General features: G+C 57.0%; 1 protein-coding gene and 1 non-coding gene across 3 annotated transcripts; both read right to left on the minus strand.

The window, feature by feature from the left end:
• Positions 1–259: 259 nt before the first annotated feature.
• LOC142821698 (U1 spliceosomal RNA) lies at positions 260–417 on the minus strand. Its single transcript, XR_012898389.1, has one exon. It is a non-coding gene; the product is annotated as a U1 spliceosomal RNA (small nuclear RNA).
• Positions 418–2,568: 2,151 nt separating this feature from the next.
• Positions 2,569–22,843, minus strand: LOC106732685 (zinc finger protein RFP-like). Of its 2 annotated transcripts, none has more exons than XM_075912606.1 (8): positions 22,704–22,843; positions 20,609–21,304; positions 19,155–19,250; positions 12,295–12,525; positions 11,969–11,991; positions 10,387–10,502; positions 5,649–5,708; positions 2,569–3,927 (listed from the first exon to the last, which is right to left on the minus strand). In XM_075912606.1, the coding sequence occupies exons 2-8, from the start codon at positions 21,023–21,025 to the stop codon at positions 3,410–3,412; spliced, it is 1,461 nt and encodes a 486-aa protein (XP_075768721.1). In that variant the 5' UTR covers positions 21,026–21,304; positions 22,704–22,843; the 3' UTR covers positions 2,569–3,409. The 2 variants fall into 2 exon arrangements, with proteins under 2 accessions (XP_075768721.1, XP_075768720.1); XM_075912605.1 differs by having other exon boundaries at positions 20,609–21,037; positions 22,704–22,838.
• Between the last annotated feature and the right edge of the window lie 77 nt (positions 22,844–22,920).

Here is a 22,920-nt window from a genome sequence, read left to right on the forward strand (position 1 = left end):
TTATCCCTGAGTGGGAGCGTCAGAATATTTGCGGAAGAAGCACTGATTTTGTACCTTACAATGTCAGTGTTCTTGTGCAAATACTTGCGGCCAGTGTAGACAGGTGGCAAGATTTTGCACAAAAGCAGCTACAATGTAGACACAGCCAGTGACATTAAAAAAAGGCAGAAAATGGAAGTGCAGCAAAGCATCTTGAGAAACAACAATAGGAAGGACATAGGCAGAGAACAGCTGTGTTTCTTTCTTTAACCATTAGCACCAGGGGAAAGCACAAACATAGTCCCGCACTATCACAAATTGTGCAGTCAAGTTTTCCCCATTTGGGGAAATTGCAGGCATCAGCACAGCCACAGTGTAATGATGAGCCTCACCCTGGGAAAATCATCTTCATGATCATGCAAAAGCAACAAGGAGTCCTATAGCACCTAATAGACAGATGTATTGGAGCATCTGACCAAGTGGGTCTTTGCCCATGAAAGCTTATGCTCCAATACATCTGTTAGTCTATAAGGTGCTACAGGACTCCTTGTCACTTGTGCAGAGCCAGACTAACGCGGCTACCCCTCTGATACTTGACTTCATGATCATGGTATTTCCCCTTCTAGGTAAGTATGAGATTCCCAGGCACAATCGTTGCCTGCCCCCAAGCACCACTCATAGTGGACTCGGATGTATCACCCCACATGACTATGCCCCCACTGCGCCCCTCCTGCTTGCACCCACCCTGATGTGCCCCAATGCTCCAGCCCAACCCCCTCGCCAAATTCGGGCCCTGCTCACCAGCCTGCTCCTGCTCCCTTCTACCTCTCCCACCAGAGAACTTCTCCTGGCCAGTCCTGGGCACATCATGCTGCCTCTTATGGGCTTCCCTTCTCCCACTGGCAAAATGAGGCTGATGAAGCTTCATGCCCCAGCATGAGACTTGGGTGGAGAACGATGCTGATGAGCAGACAGAGGCTTGGGCAGATGCTCCCAGGCCGAGGTGCTATTAGCAGGGGTTTGGGAAGCAACTGAGAAACACAAGTAAGTCACTGGGTGTCACCGAGGGGCGGGGAGTCACCGGGCCCTGTGCCCCCATCCACATCCAGACGTGACTCGCAGCTGGCAGGTAGAACAGAAGGTTTGTTATGTCATGGGGGACAGTGTAGAACAGACTTGTTAGCACAGGGACCAGACACCACAATGTGTAGATGGATTTGGCTTACCTGGCAGGTTGGCATTTTGTGTCCCTTAAGCTGACCTGACTGGCCTAGTAGAGCGGGCCTCAGGGAGTCATGCCCGAAATTCCCATTCCCATCTAGATAGCAGTGCAGTGCCCATGGAAACTGAGGCACACACAGTTCCACAGGACAGCACAGGACAGCGGGAATCACATGCAGCATAGTGGAGTGAACAGAACTGTGTGCCGCACTGTGTGACTGCTCCACGGGCATCTCCCCATTGCAGAGTGCTCCAAGCCAGGCTGTGACTAGCCAGCCCATCTCTGGGCACCCAGGGGATGTTTGGGTTTGTTACCAGCACTGAGCTTTGTACAATAGCCCAGGGAACATTGTGAAAAGGCAAAACCCTCCCGCCCTGGCTGTCTCTGGCCAGCCAGTGAGTGGCACAAAGGTTCCCAGCAGCACTTATTTTGGGTAGTTTGAAACAACCACCCACAGTTCACGAGGTGGGCTGAGTGGTTACGGCGATGGACTGCTAATCCATTGTGCTCTGCACACATGGGTTCCAATCCCATCCTCATTGGGTGTTTGCAAACCTCTCTCTTGCTTCTCCCAGAACTCTGTTCAGTTCAGTGCCAGCCCCTCCTGTAACACTACCTATCCCTGCCCCCTCCCACTGCAGTCTGGGGAAAGGGAAAATCTCCACAGAGACCTTCCCAGATGGGACCCTCAATCCCTTCTGCCCTCAAGGGGAAACCTCACAAAGGAGATTCCAGGCAGCCAGGCCATGGGGGTGTCTGAGATTGCCCCACCCCTGCAGCCTGTCCCATCTGGCTGTTAACATGGACTGTCTGTGAGGTCACTGCCTCCCAACCAATGAGCTGAGGTGCTGCAAAAGGCCTTTGTGATGTCACTGCTGCCTGGCAGGGCTCATGTCCTGCCCCTGACCAGCCCCTTGGCATGTTTGAGCTGCTCCCCATGTCCCACTCACTCAGGGTATGTCGACACTGCAAAGTTCTTTCAGAATATCAACTCGCAAAATAGCTATTTTGGAATAGTGCATCCACACTACAGAGAAACCTGAAAATTAGTTGGAGGCCAGCTCCCTTAATGCGGATGCACAACCACAATTTAGAGTCCCAAGAAGCTTTGGGCACTAATTACTTCAATGACTTGAGGGAGTAATTATTTCGAAATAGCAGTAGTGGAGTGTCCACACTCCTGCTATTTCAAAATAGTGCAACCTCTGCAGCCATGGAGAGTGACCCTCCTCTTCCCTCCCTTGGGATGGGCAGTGGCAACATGTGGAGCAGCTTCTTTCCAAACCCTAATGAATGGTTCTGTGTCCCTGCCCCCTACATCTGCCTGGCCCTAGCCCAGCTGGGGCTTCTTCCCTTCCCCCACCCACCCACCCACATCACTTCTGCCCCAGCCCCTCCTGCAGTTCTAACCCAGCAGCCCCGTCTCTGCCCCTCCGGGCACCTCTGTGCCTCCCAGGGTTCTTCCCCCACATCCCTGGGGCTGCAGAGAAGGGGAGGGCCTCTGGGCAATCACAGATCAGCAATTGGGGAGACAGGAGCCCTTTGGAGTGCAGAGATGGGCCAGACATCGAGGAGAGGCAGGGCTGAGTCTAGAGAAGCCCATTTCTTCGTTCCTGGGGTTGTTCCCCCCTCCCCTGGTCTCAGTGACACTGTCTGGCCCTGGGATCCAGCAGCGCACTCTGTGGTTTGCAGGGCAGAGACTGCATCCATCCATCCAGGGACATTCCAAGTCGGGTGTGGGGCCCAGGCCTCCCTCCCCCACTCCACCCCTACCCCAAGCTCTGCCCCATCACAGCTCCACCCCTTCCTGCCCCCCATACCCTCTTCCCAAATGCTCTCTCTGTGCAACGTGAACCAGGGGATTACCTGGGGCCTGGTGCAGGGCAGCAGGTGTCCACCCGCCACACTCACCATGGTGGTGGGAGCTGGAGTGACCCAGCAGCTGGCTGCAGCGAAGCAGAGCATAACAGGACGGGAGATAGCAGCATTGCGGAGCAGGTTTCTGGGTTGTGAGTGCAGGGGAGTCCAACTCCTGCCACCTGGCCCCCCCACTAATACCCCCAGGCAGAGACCCCACGCAGCCTCCAGTCACCCCAACTCCAGGGCAGAAAGTCCAGGGAAAATTGCCATGGAGACTGCATGGGCCCAGAGAGGCTGCTTTTGGGGCGGTTAGTGGGATCTTCTTTCTCTTTTGCCCTTCTCCCCATTTCAGGGGCACAGTCTGAGGCAGGCGTCTGTATTCCAGAGCTGGAACCAGGGTCGGATTCTCTCCCCAGGGAGGGAGCCCGGCGGGAAAGTGAAGATTGGGGCCTCATGAACAGCATCGATAAATGTCACCTGCCCCCGGTCACAGTCCAGACAAACCCGGATCCTGCTGGTGCGTAGGTACAGCGGCAGGCGGGTATTCGGAATGGTGAGAGCCCAAAGATGACCTGACGAATGCTCCACAGCCCAGATCCCCCCCTCAGGCCTAACACTGATCCGTCCTTTCCTCCTCACAGACTCTTTGGCCACCCCCACGGCCCAGTGCTCCCTGTACCCCACCTCCACCTCCCAGCAATGTCTCCCCGAGGTGAAGCCCTCACAGCCCAGCACACAGGGCACAGAGTCAAATCTCTGTGAGGAATCAGGCACTCCCTGTGGAGTATTTGTCCATCTCACACGTTTCTGATCCTCAGACAGGACAAGCAGGGGATGGGCTGTGTCTGGATCCAGAGTCACAGTCACTGAGGAGAGAGAATCAGAGCGTGAGGGGCTGAGCTCAGCCCAGGGGGCAGCTGGGGCCATTTCTCACCCTCCCCAGCTGCCCTGTTCCGCCTGACACAGGCCTGGGCCCCAGGGAGCTGAGACTTGCCCCTACTGGTGCAATCCTTAGTTGGGATTGGTCCTGCCTAGGGCAGGAGGCTGGACTTGATGAACTTCTGAGGTCTCTTCCAGGTCTTTGATTCAATGATACTGCAGCCTCCACTCCCAGGCTGGGGAAGAGCTGCCTCACCCCAGACAGCAGGGGCTGGATTTGGGTGGGGAAGCCCCAAGAGAAGGGAGGAGCGGACAGTATCACAGGCAGAGCATCACCCCAAGCAGGGAGCAGCTCCAATGGGAAAGCCCAGCCCTGTCTAGAGGAAAGGCTGGAAGGGGGAGAAGAGCGACAGGGCATCCCCTGCACCAGGGTACAGCAGAGGGAGGGGGCAGCTCAGGGCAGAGAGCTCCGTGTGGGTGCTGCTCAGGGAGGGTTTCTGTGCAGCAGCCTGGGCAGGATCTCAGCGCCACAGCTGGTGTCAGGTGTGTCTGTGTGACGGCAGCTGGGGATTCCCCCTGAGTTCCGGAACCCTGGTGGAACTGGGAGGGGAGGGGGGGAGAGAGGGAAGCACGAGGTCCCACAGCATGTGACCATACCCCTCCACGGCCCTGCCTCCTCTTCCTCTTGTGAGTGAGGTCCTGCCTTCTGCTCTGGCTGGGAGCCTTGGGTGCCAAGGGGTCCCCCTGACCCTCCACCTGGCCTGGGACAAGGCCATGTCCCCGCTCCTTGGAGTACACCACCCAACGCAGGGTCCATGGCTCAAAGGGTAACCGGGCCCAATATGGGGGGGCAGGGCCTTAAGGAAAGAGGAGCTGGGGTGCAGCCACTGGGATGGGCCAGCACAGGGAAGAAGGTGCTGCCTTAGGCAGGGCTGCCTTTGTGGTGGGAAGCTGATCAAGGGCCCCACCACAAAGTGCAGCCACAGCCTGCAAAGCTCCAGGCCTGCCCAAGGGTTGTAGTTTGTGGCCCCAAAACTATCCCCATATTAGGAAATAGAGTGGCCTGGTCATCTCACTTCTTCAAGTGGGAAACCTACAGCCCCCCCGGTCACATCGGAGCCCGTGCTCTTGGGTCTCCTCATCGATAAACGAGTTTTAGGGCTCTGCGTGTCGTGGTCACTGTGGGTTTGGTTGGTAACTTTAGCTTCAATCCCATGAAGATGTTTTCACTGGAATTTTCTCATCATTTAAACCAGTGGTCCCCAACCATTTGGGGTTGCTGGGCGCAAGGGGGCATGGCCGTTCGCCCACCGGGCGCCCGGGGGGTGGGGCCCCCCCATAGCCGCATTCCGGGGCCGGCGCTCTCCCCTCAAGCGCCGCGCACCCCGGGCCGGCGCTCTCTCCCCCCCCTCCCCCAAGCGCCGCGCGCCCAGGGCCGGTGCTCTCTCCCCCCCGTCCCCCAAGCGCCGCACGCTTTCTCCCCCCCCATGCGCCGCGGGGGGTGAATCCGCGGCGCCCCCGGGGCCAGCGCTCACCGTGCGCCACGCGCCCGGGGCCGGCTCTGGCACCGCGCATGCGCCACGTGCCCAGGGCCAGGCCAGCCCTGAGCACTTGGCGGGCGCATAGAAATGCCCCCGCGGGTGCCATGGCGCCCGTGGGCACCGTGTTGGGGACCACGGATTTAAAGAATCTCCACCTGCAAACTCACCCTGTCTGAAAGCTCCCATGGATTTTCCTCTGGCTCTCTCCAGTGCGGAGGGTAGAGTATCTGGTGGGGGAAATGATCAGAGAAGTCAGGCTTTCATAACAGCACCTCCACTCCACACTGCTAGAACTGCATTTCAATTATGACAGAGGAACAGACCAAGACACACAGAAGTGATTAATAACAGAAGATTTCTGGGTTTGTGCCATATTCTTTACTAGAAGATATAACTGGTGTTACTTGACTCCTTAACTCAATTTATTTTTCTGGGTTTTTAAATAAAATGAAAACGTCCATGGTTCATTTTAAATCATTGCCCTGGGGTGGCGCTGTGGACAAGGGGTTCTTCATGGAGACTGCCCTGGAGAGGACAATCTCAGCCCTCTCTCTCTCTGCAACAGCTTTGGGCCAAGTGAGAAGCCCCTCTCCATGGCAACTGCAGCCCCGGTGCATGTCCCCTGGCTAGGGCAGGTCCAGCTGGAGTGAGGAATGCAGCAAACTGTGCACTTTCACCTCACTCCCTGACGAGGGGGAACTGCCAGCAATGCTGTGACGTAGTGGGGGGTACTTTGCTGGTTGCTATGCTGGGCAGTGGGTTGTGAGTAACCTCCACTGGCTGCTGTCTGCAGCACTGCCCAGCAGGGCAGGGGATGAGTCATTATGCAAGGGGACTTCGAATGTGTCTGACCAGTTATCTCCCAGGGAGTGGAACAATGGGAAGAAGGGGAGTGGAGCCCTGGCTGGGGGCAGGGCTGGAAGTGAGGGTATGTCTACACTACAGCGCTAATTCAAACTAACTTAGTTCGAATTACTTAATTTGAATGAAGCTAATTCGAACTAACGCATCTAGAACTAAAAACTAGTTCGAATTAGCGTTTTGCTAATTCGAACTAGCGCGTCCACATTAAGTGGACCCTGAACCGGGCTTAAGGATGGCTAGAAGCAGTGCCAGCAGGGCAGCAGAGGAGGACTTAGAGTGTGGAGCTGCTGCCTCAGGCTAGCCGAGGGCTGTGCTTAAAGGGTCCCAACCCCCACCCCGGACAGACAGTTCTCAGGGGTGCCCCGCTTGCAAAGCAGTCCTGGCTTGGAGTGCCCGGACTACCCACACTGGGCACATCACAGCACTCGGCCATCAGACCGGCTGCACTTGCTGCAGGCTGCCATCTGGGAAGAGGGGGCAATCGGGGGGCTGCAGGAGAGCTTCCACCCCCAGAAGCCCGCAGAGCCAGCCCAGACCTCCCCATCGGGGGCTCTTACCCCATTCCTCCCTCACCTCCTTCCACTTACCCTTCCCTAGCCCCCCTTCCTGATGTACAAAATAAAGATAACGTGTCTTCCAACATTGACTCTGTCTTTATTGAACAAAACTGGGGGAGACTGGGAAAAGGAGGTGGGAGAGGGGAAGAGAGAGGCTGGGAGAGGGGAGGGCAACTACAATGATCAGGGGTTTGGAACAGGTCCCATATGAAGAGAGGCTAAAGAGACTGGGACTTTTCAGCTTAGAAAAGAGGAGATGGAGGGGGGACAGGATAGAGGTCTCTAAAAGCATGAGTGGGGTGGAGAGGGTGCCTACAGAAAAGTTCTTCATTAGTTCCCATAAAGAAGGACTAGAGGACACCAAAGGAAAGGAATGGGTAGCAGGCTTCAAACTAGTAACAGAAAGTTGTTCTTCACAAAGCAAAGAGTCAACCTGTGGAACTCCTTGCTGCAGGAGGCTGTGAAGGCTAGAACTGGAACAGAGTTTAAAGGGAAGTGAGATCAAGTCATGGAGGTTGGGTCCATGGAGTGGTATTAGCCAGGGGGTAGGAATGGTGTCCCTGCCCAAGGTTTGTGGAAGGCTGGAGAGGGATGGCACGAAACAAATGGCTTGGTCACTGTCTTCGGCCCATCCCCTCCAGGGTCCCTAGGGTTGGCTGCTGTCGGCAGACAGGCTACTGGGCTAGATGGACTTTTGGTCTGACCCAGGACGGCCATTGTAAGCTCAGGGCTCAGGGTCAGGGGTCTCAGTGGACCCCCTTGATTCTCTTGCACACCTGCTCCTTGGTGGCCAGGCTGGCAGCTCTCCTGCCCAAGCCGGCCACTTTCCTGTGCCTAGTGCGGAGATCGTGGACAAAGTCCACGATGTCTGCACTAGCCCAGGCGGGTGCCCGCCTCTTGCGGTCCCAGGCAAGCTCCCGGGAGCTGCCAGCCTGGTCCCAGGAAGAGGGGGAGGGCTGGGAGGCATCGGGTGGGTGGCTCGAGCCGTGCCAGGTGCAGGGTCTGCTGGCTGGGTGCTGACAGGCTTGCACCTGGTACGGGCACCGTAGCCAGCCCGTGCCCCTTTAAGGGGTCCGGGGCCAGGAGGGGGGCAGACGGGTTTCCCTGGTGTTGGCCAGAGTGACCACCAGGGAAACCTGGGGAGGGCTAGCCTCCCACTAGTTCGAATTAAGGGGCTACACAGCCCTTAATTCGAACTAGCTAGGTCGAACTAGGCTTAATCCTCGTGGAATGAGGATTACCTAGTTTGAACTAAGCGCTCCGTTAGTTCGAATTAAATTCGAACTAACGGAGCGCTAGTGTAGCGCCTATGAAAGTTAGTTCCAACTAACGTCTGTTAGTTCGAACTAACTTTGTAGTGTAGACATACCCTTACTAAAGTCGAGGTAGATTAGATCCACTGCATTTCCTTTATCTAAAAAATCTGTTACTTTCTCAAAAAAAGGAGATCAGGTTGGTTTGGCACGATCTACCTTTTGTAAAACCATGTTGTAATTTGTCCGAATTGCCATTAGCCTCAATTTCTCTAATTACTTTCTCCTTCAAAATTTTTTCCAGGATCTTACATACTACAGATGTCAAACTAACAGGCCTATAGTTACCCGGGTCGTTTTTTTTCCCTTTCTTAAAAATAGGAACTATATTAGCAATTCTCCAGTCAAATGGTACAACCCCTGAGTTTAGAGATTTATTAAAAATTTGTGCTAATGGACTTGCAAGGTCATGTGCCAGTTCCTTTAATATTCTTGGATGAAGATTATCTGGGCCACCCGATTTACTCCCATTAAGCTGTTCAAGTTTGGCTTTTACCTCGGATATGGTAATATCTACCTCCATATCTTTAGTCCCATTTGTTAAGTTACCATTATCCCTAAGCTCTTCATTAAAGACTGAAGCAAAATATTTGTTCAAATATCGGGCCATTCCTAGATTATCCTTAACCTCCACTCCATCCTTAGTAATTAGCGGTCCTACTTCTTCTTTTTTGTTTTTCCTATTTATATGGCTATAAAACCTTTTTCTATTGGTTTTAATTCCCTTTGCAAGGTGCACCTCTACCTGACTTTTAGCCTCTCTCACTTTGTCCCTACATGCTCTAACCTCAATAAGGTAGCTTTCTTTACTGATCCCTCCCATTTTCCACTCCTTATATGCTTTCTGCTTTTTCTTAATCACCTCTCTGAGATGCTTGCTCATCCAGCTTGGTCTAACACACCTGCCTATAAATTTTTTCCCTTTTCTAGGGATACAGGCTTCTGACAGCTTCTGCAACTTTAACTTAAAATAATTCCAGGCCTCCTCCAGTTTAAGGTCCATAATTTCTTTGGTCCAATCAACTTCTCTAACTAATTTCCTTAATGTCAGGATGGCAGTTGGTTTCTAGCAGGTTGCCCCAAGGTTCAGTGGATTGCACCCTCAGCAAGTTTGCGGATGACACTAAGCTGGGGGGAGATGTAGATACGCTGGAGGGCAGAAATAGAGTCCAGAGTAACTTAGACAAATTGGAGGATTGGGTGACAAGAAATCTGATGAGGTTTAAGAAGGACAAGTGTAGAGTCCTGCACTTGGGACAGAAGAATCCCAAGCATTGTTACAGGCTGGGGACCAACTGGCTAAGTAGCAGTTCTGTAGAAAAGGACTTGGGGATTACAGTGGATGAGAAGCTGGACATGAGTTAACAGTGTGCCCTTGTAGCCAAGAAGGCTAATCGCATATTAGGTTGTATTAAGAGGAACACTGACAGTTGATCCAAAGAGCTGATTATTTCTCTTTACTTGGCTCTGGTGATGCCAAATCTGGAGTACTGTGTCCATTTCTGGGCCCCTAATTACAGGAAGTATGTGGATGCATTGGAGAAGGTCCAGCGGATGGCAAACAAAATGATTAGGGGGCTTGAGCATATGACCTACGAGGAGAGGCTGAGGGAGTTGGGTCTATTTAGTCTGCAGAAGCAAAGAGTGAGGGGGGATTTGATAGCAGCCTTCAACTTCCTGAAGGGAGGTTCCAAAGAGGCTCGGGAAAGGCTGTTCTCAGTAGTGACAGATAGCAGAACATGGAACAATGGTCTCAAGTTGTGGTGGGACAGATCCGGGTTGGATATTAGGAAAAACTATTTCACTAGGTGGGTAGTGAAGCACTGGAATGGGTTACCTAGGGAAGTAGTAGAGTCTTAAACCTGAAGGTGTTTAAGTCTCGCCTTGACAAAGCGCTGGCCGGATTGATTTAGTTGGGATTGGTCCTGCCCAGAGCAGAGGGCTGGACTTGATGGCCTTCTGAGGTCTCTTCCAGCTCTATGGTTCTATGATTCATGCTTGAGATCTGCTTAAAACCCAAAATCTCCAGAGGCAGCTCTGAATTGTAAGAGAGTTTGGGCTACTTCCAGCTCCGCCTTTGGATCAGGAGGCTTGTTTATCAACAGAAGGAGGCAAGGGGTTCAGTCCCTCTGAGAACTGTCACTTTTCCCTCCTTGATCTCTTCTAGGTACCTGTGAACTCCCTCAGAGTCTCCGACAGCGCAATCGTTTGCTGGGAGAAACCCCTGACTCGCTCGTCCAGTTCAGGGGAAATCTCCTCTGGTGGCTGGAACGGCCCCGTCTCACACCTGGAGAGAGACAACCTCACATGGTGACTCTGCACTGAGTGACGCAGTTCTCCAGCTCTGGCCAGTGAGTCGCTGATCTGCTGGGCCTGGAGTTCGAATCCTCCAGTTCTCCCAGCCCGAGAGCAGGGGCAGCACAGCCCTTGGTCCTGCAACATCCCTTCAAAGGTCCCATGAATAGTCTGCAGCTCTGGCCTGGGGAGACCAGCTGGGGGACAAAAGGGGAACTGAGTCTCCATGGCCAATTCACTCCTTGGCCTCCAGAAACTGAGGGACAGGAGGTTCGCAGGTGAAGCGCTGTCGAAATCTAACCACTAGGGACTAGACTGAGATACCAGCTCCCCCCTCCCCAGCTCCTTCCATACAGGTCTCCAAACAGCCCTCGGGTGGGACAGACTTTTGGTCCTTGCTACCCTGGGCTGAATATGCCCAGTGCCCAGCAGTGACAGACCCATGTCCCACCCCACAGCCCTGAGGCAGCCAGTGCCCAGGGAGGTGACAGCTCCAGGAAACATTTGAGGTCAAACTGTGCCCTGAATGGAGAATTCCAGAGCCTGCTGTGCAAGGGTGAGACCCTCAGAATTAAGTGAGTCAGAGACATTTGTACCCGACATGTGACCTTCCCCACACACTTTACTCTAGAGCAGTGGTCACCAACCAGTCTATCGGGATCTGCTGGTAGATTCTGGAGCCTCTGACAGGTGATCCTGACGGGTTTGGCCAAGTGGCTACCAAGTGCTGGCACTTCAACTGCCCCTCCCACCACTGCTGCTCATTTCCTGCCCTTTGCCTTGGAGCATCCCCTCCCCAGGAGCCTCCTGCTTGTGGTACAGGGAAGGGGTTGTGGTCAGGGTGCCCTCTCCCACACTGTGTTCTATCTCCACAGAATAAAAGGGCACAACAGGGCTTGGGATGGAGGGAGATTTGAGAGAAGTACAGGGCCAGGACAGGGGTGAACCTGCCTTAGCCAGCTGCACCACCACCCAAGAGCCACCCTAGGTAAGCAGTGTCCAGTTGGAGCCAGCTCCAAAACCCTGTCATGAACCCCCTCCTGCACCCCAAGCCCCCTAGACCTAAACTCCCTTACAGAGCCTGTACCCTGAACCCTCTCCTGCACCCCAACTACCTGCCCCAGATTCAGCTCAGAGCCCCTCCCACACTCCAAATTCCTTAGCCCAAGACCAAAGCCTGCACCCCAACCCGCTGCCCCTGCCTGGTGAAAGGAAGGGAAGGGGGGAGGACAAAGTGAGCAGGGGCAGGGCCTCGGAGAAGGGGTATGGGGGAGGCGAGGCAAGGCAAGGGTATTTGGGTTTGAGGTAGATTGTGCATTGCACTTAAATGCAAAAAGTGATCTTGTGCTTAAAAAGGTTGGAGACCCCTGATCCAGAGTCCTGCAGAGATGTGGTGCGAAATCAGCGCCAAGCTCCTCTCCAGTGTTGTGCAGTGTGAGGGGAGTGAGAGCCACGTACCTGCTCAAGGTGCTTCTGATATCCTAGAGAAAAGAGAGACAGAAAATAATCTCAGCCCCACTGGACACGCACAGGAGACTCCAGGGAAGGGCTTTTACAAACATGGCAACAAGTGGCCCTACTCTGGCCTCAGGGCCATGGATCCCTTGAGCAAATGGGGCTTTGCCATCTCTAATAGCTGTGTCTGCAAAGCACAACAGTCACTCACATGGCAGCAATGCACCTGCCAAGTTACACGCAGATCTGATGGCTGGACCCCAGTACCAGTGGTTCAGTAGCCTCCCTTCCCTGTGTGGGGACCTGGGATGTTTCTCCCTCAATCTCACCTGCAGGAATTTACTCGCTGGCTTCTGACACTTCCCCTCCAGCTCACTGATCAGCTCACTGAGACGGGAAATCTGCGCGGAGAGTTTCCTGACAGTGTCAGTCTGGAGCCTCCCAATCTCCTCATCCAGCTTCTCCAGCTGGGCCAGCAGGAGTCGCTCTTGTTCCTCCAGGAACTGCCGCAGCTGCTGAAACTCGGCCACAATCTTCTGCCTCTCGGCTTGTGTCTGTTTCTGTATGAAAACAGGGAAAGTGCTGGTCAGGGCACGGATGGAGCCCGGGGCCCTTTCATGGGGAGCTGAGTGCACAGCAGGAAGAACTTCTCAGAAAACTCTCAGATTACTGACATTTGACTCCACCCTGTTACCCCTGAAAGTCCTGTTTCTATGTCTGCCCTGCGCAGCATGTTCTGTTATTCCTGGGTGCTGGGAATTCTCACCCAGAGCAGCAGGAGGCAGGACTCAGCACCACCCAGACACAGACGCCAGGGGAGAAAAAACAAAGATGTTAAATAGGCAGACACAGCAGACAGCCCTTCCCAGGGACATTCAGGTCACTGCGGGAGGATTTCTGGGAAAGCCACAAGAGCTGGACATTAACGCATCCCCTGCCATGGAAGCTCAGGGCCTGTTTGCACATGGGTCTAACCCAGCAATCCATGGTCATGGAGCAACTTGCTATCCCACTTTCCCAAGGCCACACAAGAGCCTGCCTCCAAAGAGCCCTCACACTGCCTGACCCTGTGTGACGTAGTGGGGGTACTTGCTGGGCTGTGGTGACCCCTGCTGTCTGGAGCAAGACCCAGCAGGGAAAGCCTCACTAGGCAGAGGTAATGCCAAACTTGTTGAACCAGTGGCCAGACACCCCCCATGGAGAGGAACAAAGGAAGGTGGATGCAGCCCTGGCTGGGGGGCAGGGCTTGGAGAGGGTTAGTTAGTTCCTATCTGGAAGGCAGGGAATAAGGAGCTGGGGAGGGGGCTGGGACTCCCCTATCACAAGGGGGGGCACTGAGGCCTCTTAGCCCCAGTTCCTGTAACCAGATTACATCTGTGCTGCGCTGTGCTGGAGGAGCAATAAACCACCCTCAATTCCACTGGCTGGTGCAGTCTGTTTGTGCCATTTCGGGGTGCAGGAGACGGGGAACCCCCAACGCGCCATCACACTGGTGTCAGGGGTGGGATCCACTGCACCCCGTGGATGAAGCTCCCAGCGGCAAGCGACAAGGCGCTGTAGAAGCAAGAGCCCTGGAGCCAGGCATGCTTGAGGCAGAGCGAAGCGGTTCCCTGGAATCGTGGGGCGCTGCAGCACTAGACTGGTGAGTCTGCACTAAGGGGACCAGCGGGCAGATGGCCTACGCCCGACTCTTGAAGGCAGAGCTGGTAGGGCTGTGGAGAGAGAGGGGCTTGCCTGTGCGGAAAGCAACCAAGGCCCAGCTGATTACCCAGCTGGAAGATAATGACCAGCCACAGGGCCAGGATCTTGTCCCCAGGGGAAGCAGCCAGACCCCCCCCTGAGAGTGTGTCAGGCTCAGAGAGGGGGAGGAGCGCTGGAACCCAACGGAGAGATGAGACAGCGTCTCACGGGAGGCCTGCAAGCCGTAGCCCATCTAGGGCAGGGGCCAGCCCAGCGGAGCTGCGGCGGCTGGAGATCCAGCTGCGGATGAAGGAATTGGAAGTACAGGACCGAGAGAAGGAACGCCAAGATCGAGAGAGGCAGCGACAGCATGAGCTGGCCATGGCAGAGCGGAGAACCTGCGGGGCCCCGGCTGCGCCAAGAGTGGATGGGCCCCAGGGTCCCGGGGCTGCCAGGGGCTTGGAGAGGCTCACGGTGGCCCAATTGAAGGACGTGGGCGACATAGACGGGTTCCTCAGCTCCTTTGAGAGGGCCTGTGGGCTGCAACAGGTCCCCCCAGCTGACTGGCTACAGGAGCTCGTCCCCGCACTGAACCAGGAGGCGGCCGGAGTGCTCAGTCAGCTGGAGGACCTACAGCCAGGGGATTACAACAGAGTCAAGGAGGCCCTGCTGCACAAGTTCGGGCTGACCCCCGAGATGTACAGGAAGAAGTTCCGGGGGGTACAGAAAGGGCCACGGGAGACCTATGTGGACCTGGCCTCCCGCCTGGCGCAATACTGCCGCAAGTGGGTGTCTGGAGTCGGAGCCCAGACTGCAGAGGAGCTGCTCAAGCTGGTCATGATGGAGCAGTTCTATGAAGCGTGCCCACCCAAACTGAGGCTGTGGCTCAAGGACCGGAGACCAGAGAACCCCCAGGAGGCCGGGAGACTGGCGGATGAGTTCATGGAGAGCCGGTCTGGGTGTGAACGGGAGTCCCGGAGAGAGAGGGAACCGCGTAGAGACCGGATCTTGGCTGAGCAACGGAGAGAGACACCTCCGAGGCGAGCCCCAGGGACCAGGACCAGTCATCGATACCCCAGAAAACCAGCCAGGGCCCGGGCAGAGCCGACCCGAATGGGCCCACAGAACCTAACTTGCCATCACTGTGGGCAACGAGGCCACAAGAGGGCTCAATGCACCAGGCGCAAGAACAGGTCCCATGTCCTGGGATGTTCCAGGGTTAACTGGCTGGGACGGGAGGAAGGGCCAGCTGCCCCAGTGGCAGGGGCTGGCCGGCAAACCTCCGCTCGGGGAGGGAGGAAGGATGCTCAGTGCACCTCCCCTGGGAGGTCTGACCCTCGGGAGACAGATTTATCCGTGCACCGGGTGGGGGCGGGGCGACCCCTACGGAGGGACTGCCTCATACCCCTGGAGGTGGATGGTAGGAAGGTGACGGGTTTCTGGGACATGGGGGCAGAGGTGACGCTGGCCCGGCCCGACATAGTGGCCCCAGACCGTATGCTACCCGACACTCAGCTGACACTGAGGGGCATAGGCGGCACCCCCTTTAAGGTACCCGTAGCCAGGGTGCATCTGAAATGGGAGGCCAAGGAGGGCCCCAAGGAAGTGGGGGTGCACCCGCACTTGCCCACCGACGTGCTAATGGGGAGTGACCTAGAGGAGTGGCCAGACAGACCCCACAGGACGCTGGTCACCACCCGTAGCCAGAGCAAGCGAGGGGCTTGCGGCCCGGAACTCGAGGAGGTTCCCCAACAGGGGGCCCAGGGCCCTGTCCCAGCAGACCTAGAGTTGGACCTAGGCAGTGGGGGGAACCACGGCCCTGTCCCAGCCCCAGCCGCTGAATTCCAGGCGGAGGTGCGAGCAGATCCCTCCTTGCAGGCCCTGAGGGACCGGGCTGACCTGGGTGCCGCTCAACCCCTAGGAGGAGATTGCCAGGAGAAGTTCCGGTGGGAGAGGGGATTTCTGTACCAGGAATGGCTTTCCCCCAGGACGGTAGGCAAGTGGGGGCTCCAGCGGCAGCTGGTGGTTCCCCAAAGGTATCGCCGCAAGCTGCTACACCTGGCCCATGACATCCCGTTCTCGGGACACCAGGGGATCCGGCGCACGCGGCTGAGGCTGCTCCAAAACTTCTATTGGCCGGGGATGTTTGCAGCTGTCCAGCGGTACTGCCGGTCCTGCGACTCCTGCCAACGAGTGGGGAAGGCCCAAGACAGGAAGAAAGCTGCATTGAGACCCCTGCCCATCATAGAGGAGCCTTTCCAGAAGGTGGCAATGGATATTGTGGGGCCCTTCAACAGAGTGACCCGGACAGGGAAGAAATACATCCTGGTGGTGGTGGACTTTGCCACCCGCTACCCCGAGGCCGTGGCCCTGCCCTCCATCGAGGCAGACACGGTGGCAGACGCACTGCTGACCATTTTCAGCAGGGTGGGGTTTTCCCAGGAGGTTCTCACGGACCAGGGATCCAACTTCATGTCGGCCCTGCTCCGGTGCTTGTGGGAGAAGAGTGGGGTGCAACACACCTGGGCCTCGGCGTATCACCCCCAGACCAACGGGTTGGTGGAGAGGTTCAATGGGACTCTGAAGCAGATGCTACGGACCTTTATGCACAAACACCCGCAGGACTGGGACAAGTACCTACCCCACCTGCTGTTTGCGTACAGGGAAGTGCCCCAGGAGTCCACGGGGTTCTCGCCGTTCGAGCTGTTATATGGGAGGCAAGTGAGGGGCCCCCTGGACCTATTGAAAGACGAGTGGGAGGGGAAGGTCTCCCCGGAGGGTGAGCCGGTCGTGGAATACGTCCTGACATTCCGGGAAAGACTTGCCGAGCTCATGGGCCTGGCCAGAGAGAACCTGAGCAGGGCCCAGAGGAAGCAGAAGGTCTGGTACGACTGCAATGCACGGGCCCGCGCCTACGCTACCGGGGACCAGGTGATGGTCCTGATCCCCGTGCGGAAGAACAAGCTGCAAGCCGCCTGGGACGGCCCCTTCAAGGTGGTTAAGCAGCTGAACGAGGTGAACTACGTGGTGGAGCTGACGGGCCGGACGCGCGGCCAGCGGGTATATCATGTTAACATGATGAAGCCGTACTGGGACAGGGAGAACTTGGTGCTGGCCGTGTGTAAGCCCTGGGAGGAGCAGGGGGAGGATCCCCTGGTGGGCCTGTTCCCTGGGACCGGAGAGGACTCTTCGCTGGAGTCAATTTCCCTCTCGGACCAGCTCACCCCGGCCCAGCAGGCCGAGATCCGGGAGGTGCTGCGCTCCCACCAGCAGCTGTTCTCCAACAAGCCAGGTCTCACCAACCTGGCTGTCCACTGGGTGCAGACGGGCACTCACCCCCCAGTGCGCTGCTCCCCATTCAGGGTCACAGGGAAAACAGCCCAGGACCTGGAGAGAGAGGTCCAGGACATGTTGGCCCTGGGGGTGATCCAGCCATCCTCCAGCCCCTGGGCCTCTCTTGTGGTGCTGGTTCCCAAGAAGGACGGGTCGATCTGGTTCTGCGTGGACTACCGGAAGCTCAACGCCATCACGGTTTCCGACGCCTACCCAATGCCAAGGCCCGACGAGCTCCTGGACAAGCTGGGGGGAGCTCGCTATCTCACCACCCTGGACCTAACCAAGGGCTACTGGCAGGTGCCGCTAGACCAGGAGGCCAGACTGAAATCGGCTTTCATCACGCCACTGGGGCTCTATGAGTTCCTGGTCCTGCCCTTTGGCCTCAAAGGGGCGCCGGCCACCTTCCAGCGCCTGGTGGACCAGCTGCTGAGGGGAATGGAGAACTGTGCCCTAGCGTACATCGATGACATCTGCGTCTTCAGCCAGTCCTGGGAGGACCACGTGGCCCAGGTCAGCCAGGTACTGGATCGGCTGAGGGAGGCTGGGCTGACTGTAAAGGCTGGGAAGTGCAAGGTTGGAATGGCCGAAGTGTCCTACCTGGGCCATAAGGTGGGGAGTGGCTGCTTGAAGCCAGAGCTGGCCAAAGTGGAGGCCATCCGGGACTGGCCTGTGCCCCAGACCAAGAAGCAGGTCCAGGCTTTCATTGGGATGGCGGGGTACTACCGGAGGTTTGTGCCCAACTTCAGCTCCATCGCTGCCCCGATCACAGAGCTGTGCAGGAAGGGGAGGCCAGACAGGGTGGTCTGGACGGAGCAGTGCCAGAGGGCTCTCTGTGCACTGAAGGGAGCCCTGGCCAAGGCCCCAGTGTTGGTAAACCCAGACTTCGACAAGCCCTTTATCGTGTTTACTGACGCCTCGGACACTGGGCTGGGGGCGGTGCTGATGCAGGCGGACGAGAAAGGGGAACGTCACCCCATCGTGTACCTGAGCAGGAAGCTGCTGCCCCGGGAGCGGAGCTACACGACCGTAGAGAGGGAATGCCTGGCCATGGTGTGGGCCCTGCAAAAGCTGCAACCGTACCTGTTTGGCCGGCGTTTCACGGTGTTCACCGACCACTGCCCCCTGACCTGGCTACACCAGATGAAAGGGACGAACGCCAAGCTGCTGCGGTGGAGCCTGCTCCTGCAGGACTACAACATGGAAGTGATCCACGTCAAGGGGAGCGCCAACATCATCGCCGACGCGCTGTCCCGTAGCGAGGGGCCCGAACTTCCCCAGGTCACGAGCGGAGTGACCCTGCTCAGTTCGCTCTCGGAGGGGGGAGAACTGTGACGTAGTGGGGGTACTTGCTGGGCTGTGGTGACCCCTGCTGTCTGGAGCAAGACCCAGCAGGGAAAGCCTCACTAGGCAGAGGTAATGCCAAACTTGTTGAACCAGTGGCCAGACACCCCCCATGGAGAGGAACAAAGGAAGGTGGATGCTGCCCTGGCTGGGGGGCAGGGCTTGGAGAGGGTTAGTTAGTTCCTATCTGGAAGGCAGGGAATAAGGAGCTGGGGAGGGGGCTGGGACTCCCCTATCTCAAGGGGGGACACTGAGGCCTCTTAGCCCCAGTTCCTGTAACCAGATTACATCTGTGCTGCGCTGTGCTGGAGGAGCAATAAACCACCCTCAATTCCACTGGCTGGTGCAGTCTGTTTGTGCCATTTAGGGGTGCAGGAGACGGGGAACCCCCAACGCGCCGTCACACCCTGCTGGTCCATAGCCACCAGAGGTGTAGCGAGGGTGTTGTGTGCCTGGGGGCAAAGGCAAAATTTGTACTCCCCCCCACACCACACACACAACCTGCTACACAGCCAGGCCCCTGGTACACGGCTGAGCCTGACCCTGGGAGGGTTGGGGAGCTTGTACCATGTCTTTCCTTCCCACTCCAGTTTGGGGCCAGGCTCTAGCACGCACGGGCAGAGATGGAGGAGAGTCAGGCTGGAGGCAGAGAGATGGGGAGGAGGTTCCAGCCGGAGGCGGCAGGTGGGGGAGGAGCAGGTGAGCTGAGGGATTATGGGGGGAGCAGAGGGGTTTAAACTGGTGCTCCCCCCTAGAATGGCACCCGGGGCAACTGCCCTCCCATCCCCCTGCCTCCATGCTTGCTACACCACTGATAGCCAGAGGCACCTACCAGATACTCCTTGCTTCTCCCCTCGCCTGTCGCTTTCCATCTCAGCAGCTTTTCTCTCTCTTCCCTCAGAGTCTTCAAATGGGCCTTGCATTTTTCCTGAGGAAACAAAAATGAGCTGGGAGGTTTCATTGTGAGGGATGGGAGGGGTGTGGAATGGGCCATTTTTCCACTCACAGCCCAAGATGACTGCTACTCCCAATGGCTTGGTGACATCAAGGCCCCCAAGAAAATGAAATCCTGTCAATGCAGAGTGAGTGTGTGTCATATTCTCACTGTTACCAATTCAGGTTGCGCCTTTTAATTAGACAGAAATCTCAGTTATCACCAAGCTTGATTGGTGTGCACAGGTGGACTAGTGGCACAGCATGTAACAGGGCACTGGAATCACATGGGCGTGAATCAATAAACCTGTTGTAAAGAAGGTTTAACTAACAAATCCAGATTTCATATAAATTTGCCACCTGGGTTTAACAATGGTCTGGGAGCTCAGCCCTGAGGACTGGTGACTGCCATGGTTGGACAGAGCTGAGCTAAGCACCAGGACAAACCCCATGAGATGTCAGGAAGCCTTGTCTGCACAGTCCCAGTTCTGTGGGGCTCTGTCCCCGCCCGGTGGGGACTCAGCCCTGGCCGTGGCTTTGTCTGGTGAGAAAGGAACAGGAGGTTGCAGCAGGACACCTGTGAGGGCAGGGGTAAGGGGGGTGGCACCTCCATAAAGAATGACATAGGTGGGGATGGTCTGACAGGGACTGGTCCACAGACGCCAACCAATGCAGGTGGAGGTGGTTCTGGCAGACAGGCATGGGCATGTCCTGTGCTCTGGGGATGGGTCAATGACCCCCTAATTAGACATGCAGGTTTGTATGAGGAATGATGGGGGTTTGCCCAGCACTGTCCTAAACCCCTGCAGTGACAACGACATCTGGTCAGGTACCTGCTGCCTCACTCCCTGGTACAGTTCTGGGCAGCAGTGCCCTGTTGGGGGCAGGATTGTCCTTCGCTGTGGTTTGTGCAGAGTCCCTAAGGGCTACTGTGATACAAATACAAATAATCAATTCCCTTAAACACCATTCTATTAAAAACCAAAGACTGTAACTTCCCCATCTGTAGTCTCGCAGCCTAGCTGGCAACTCTGATACACACACCTCATGGTTACCCCTTCCTTGCCCTTGTGTGCAAAGTTCCTGCATTTCTCCAGCAGGGGCCGCATTGGAAGAGGGTTCAGCATCTCAGAGAAAACTTTCCCACAGCCAGGTGTCTTTAAAGACTTGGTATTTTGCCGCTGTTGCTCCCTCCTCACTCCGCCAAAGCATTTATTTTGTTACAGCCTTTGCCTGGGCCAGGGAGGCTTTAGTTGACTAGTGAGTTGTACTGGGCCAGGGAAGAGTCACGGAAATCAGCCAGTGACTAAGACCCAGAGTAATTCCCCAGCAGACAGGGCAGCAGTTCCCTACCTTGTACTCCTGGGCAGCCTCCTCTAAAGGAACCACCATGTGCGTGCGGTGCACCCGGGACTCTCTGCAGACCACACAGATGGGGGCTTGATCCTCCTCACAGAACAGCTTCAGCGCCTCCTGGTGCGTCCCGCACACCTCGCCCTCGCCTGGCTCCTGCGCTGCTGGCAGGCTCAGCTGTTTGACTAATTCTACCATGTTTGCCAGCTGCCTGTTGTGCGGGAGGACATCCTGCTGCACAGGGTCCCTGCACTGCGGGCAGGAGGCAGCTGGGCCAGGTCCTTCCCAGCACCGGCTGAGGCAGGCGCGGCAGAAATTGTGCCCGCAGGCTGTGATCACCGGGTCCGTGAAATACTCCAGACAGAGGGGACACGTTGCTTCCTTCCGGAGACTTTCCATGGGGCTTGCTGCAGCCATGGCTCCCCTGGCCTGGGGAACAGAATTAGTTTTGATTTCCTGAGCTCAGGCTCTGCCTTGCCTTCAGCAACAACCAGCTGTTCTCCTCCCTGCAGCTAACACAGGCTGTTTGCTGGATTGGAAAGAGCCAGCCAGAGACATCCCAGCCCTGGAGGCTTTGGTGAGAAATGTCCCACTAGGGCTCTGGCCCTGGCATCCGTCCCTGTGCTGGTGTTGAGGGTCCCTGGGGCTTCACTTGTTCCCCAGAATCCACCAGGCTGTGCTGATCATCTCCCAGAACTGTGTGTACAAGGAGTGAGAGTGAGGCTTGTGCAGAATTCATTGTGTCTGATGTTGACAGAGAAAGTAATAGCTGAGTATTTATAACTATCTAAAAAACAAATGGTCTGGTAGCACTTTATAGACTAACAAAACATGAAGATGGTATCATGAGCTTTCCTGGGCACAGCCCACTTCTTCAGATGATTGGAGTCTTCCAGAGGGAATGACCCAAACAGGGAATCCCCAAGTGACACACCCCAACGCCCATTCCCAGTGTCTGGCAAACAGAGTCCAGGAGCACTTCAGAGCTCGGCTTTGCAGGATATTGGGGTGTCTGTCAAAACACCATGAGATTTATGGGGGGCTTACAGTGGGGATTATGGGGGGGCTGCATGGGAGGCTGTGAGGGGCTCGCAGGTGCCGTGTCTCTGTCCATCCGAGGAGACACGTTCTGTGGCCCCGGGTTCCAGTAACCCCCCCAGCCCCGCCTGCCGCCCCCAGGCGATTTAACAAAGCCCGGGGGTTCCCGAGTCCGGCCAAGCCCGCGCGCTGCAGCCGCAATGACCCGAGCAGCGGGTCCGTGTCTCGCGCCAGGTGACATCGCTGTAGGAGCCGCGCGGGCCCCGGGCAGACGGTGGCCGCAGCCGGAGCCCAATGGCCGCATCCCTGGCAGGCGGAAGCGCTTCACTCGGTTGCGAGGGGACAAGACTGCTCCGCCCCGCGTGCTGATTGGCTCGTGGAGCCCCGGTCCCCCCCCGCCCTGAGGCCCTCCCCCTGCCCTCAGCTTCTCTGGGGCAGCCCGGCCCTCCGGGCTGCAGGGGAATCCCTCAGTCACCAGGGCTTGAGAGTAAGGGGCGGGGCAAGCAACGGCACTTATGACTCTACAACGGGGGCGGGGCTCGGGTGAGGCAGGCGCAACGTGCAGGCGGTGTCCCGGGTGGTGCTGTCCCAGTTCTGCCACCGGGTCGCTGTGTGGGCTAGGCGGGGTGAGAGCCAGGGGGCTCTGGGGCAGGAGTGGGGTGATGGAGGAGGCGCAGGGGTTGCACGGCGGGGGGAGGGGGCGCGCTGCAGGGGCGGGGGCGAGGCATGGGGCTGAGGAGAACGGGGCTGGAGCAGGAGGAGGGAGGTACAAGTTCCATTTACAGACGCTGGCACTTTCCTTTACTCCCCCCAGCCCAGCGCCGCGGGATCCTCTCTGCCCGGGTCGGCCCGTGGGGGGGGACCTGCAGCCCGTTCGCAGCGCGGCAGGGAGTGGCCGGGTCCGCGCGTGGCTCGTGATCTGCAGCGCCCCTTGGCCCTAGCGCGGGCCCTGGGCTCTCCTTCGGGCCCCCAGCGCAGCAGCTGGTTTAACGCCGGAGCGTGTTTCCGCGGGCAGCGCAGCCGCCCCCGCTCCGGGGGTCACGTAGAAAGCTCCCACCTGAGCGATGATGCCCAATCCCACAGGGAGCTGTTCTGGACGGGGACGTGCATGTAGGATGGTGCTGCCGCTGGCTGCTGTTCCCCTCAGGACCACTCTCTTACTATCGTACCAACGAGAGCCCCCGTAGCACATTCCTGCGCCGTCGGGCCAGGCAGCTCCAGCTCCTAGCTGGGACTGGGCGCTCGACTGCAGTCGGAGTCACTGAGTCGCAGCG

The sequence above is a fragment of the Pelodiscus sinensis genome, chromosome 31, assembly GCF_049634645.1.
Source record: "Pelodiscus sinensis isolate JC-2024 chromosome 31, ASM4963464v1, whole genome shotgun sequence".
Lineage (NCBI taxonomy): Eukaryota > Metazoa > Chordata > Testudines > Trionychidae > Pelodiscus > Pelodiscus sinensis.

Coding starts and splice junctions, on each gene's coding strand:
- LOC106732685 (XM_075912605.1), bottom strand. CDS start 22,838: ATGTGCTACGGGGGCTCTCGTTGGTACGATAGTAAGAGAGTGGTCCTG. Junction 19,251..20,608: donor AGGCTGCCCAGGAGTACAAG/GTAGGGAACTGC, acceptor TTGTTTCCTCAG/GAAAAATGCAAGGCCCATTT. Junction 3,928..5,648: donor CATGGGAGCTTTCAGACAGG/GTGAGTTTGCAG, acceptor CTCTCTCCTCAG/TGACTGTGACTCTGGATCCA.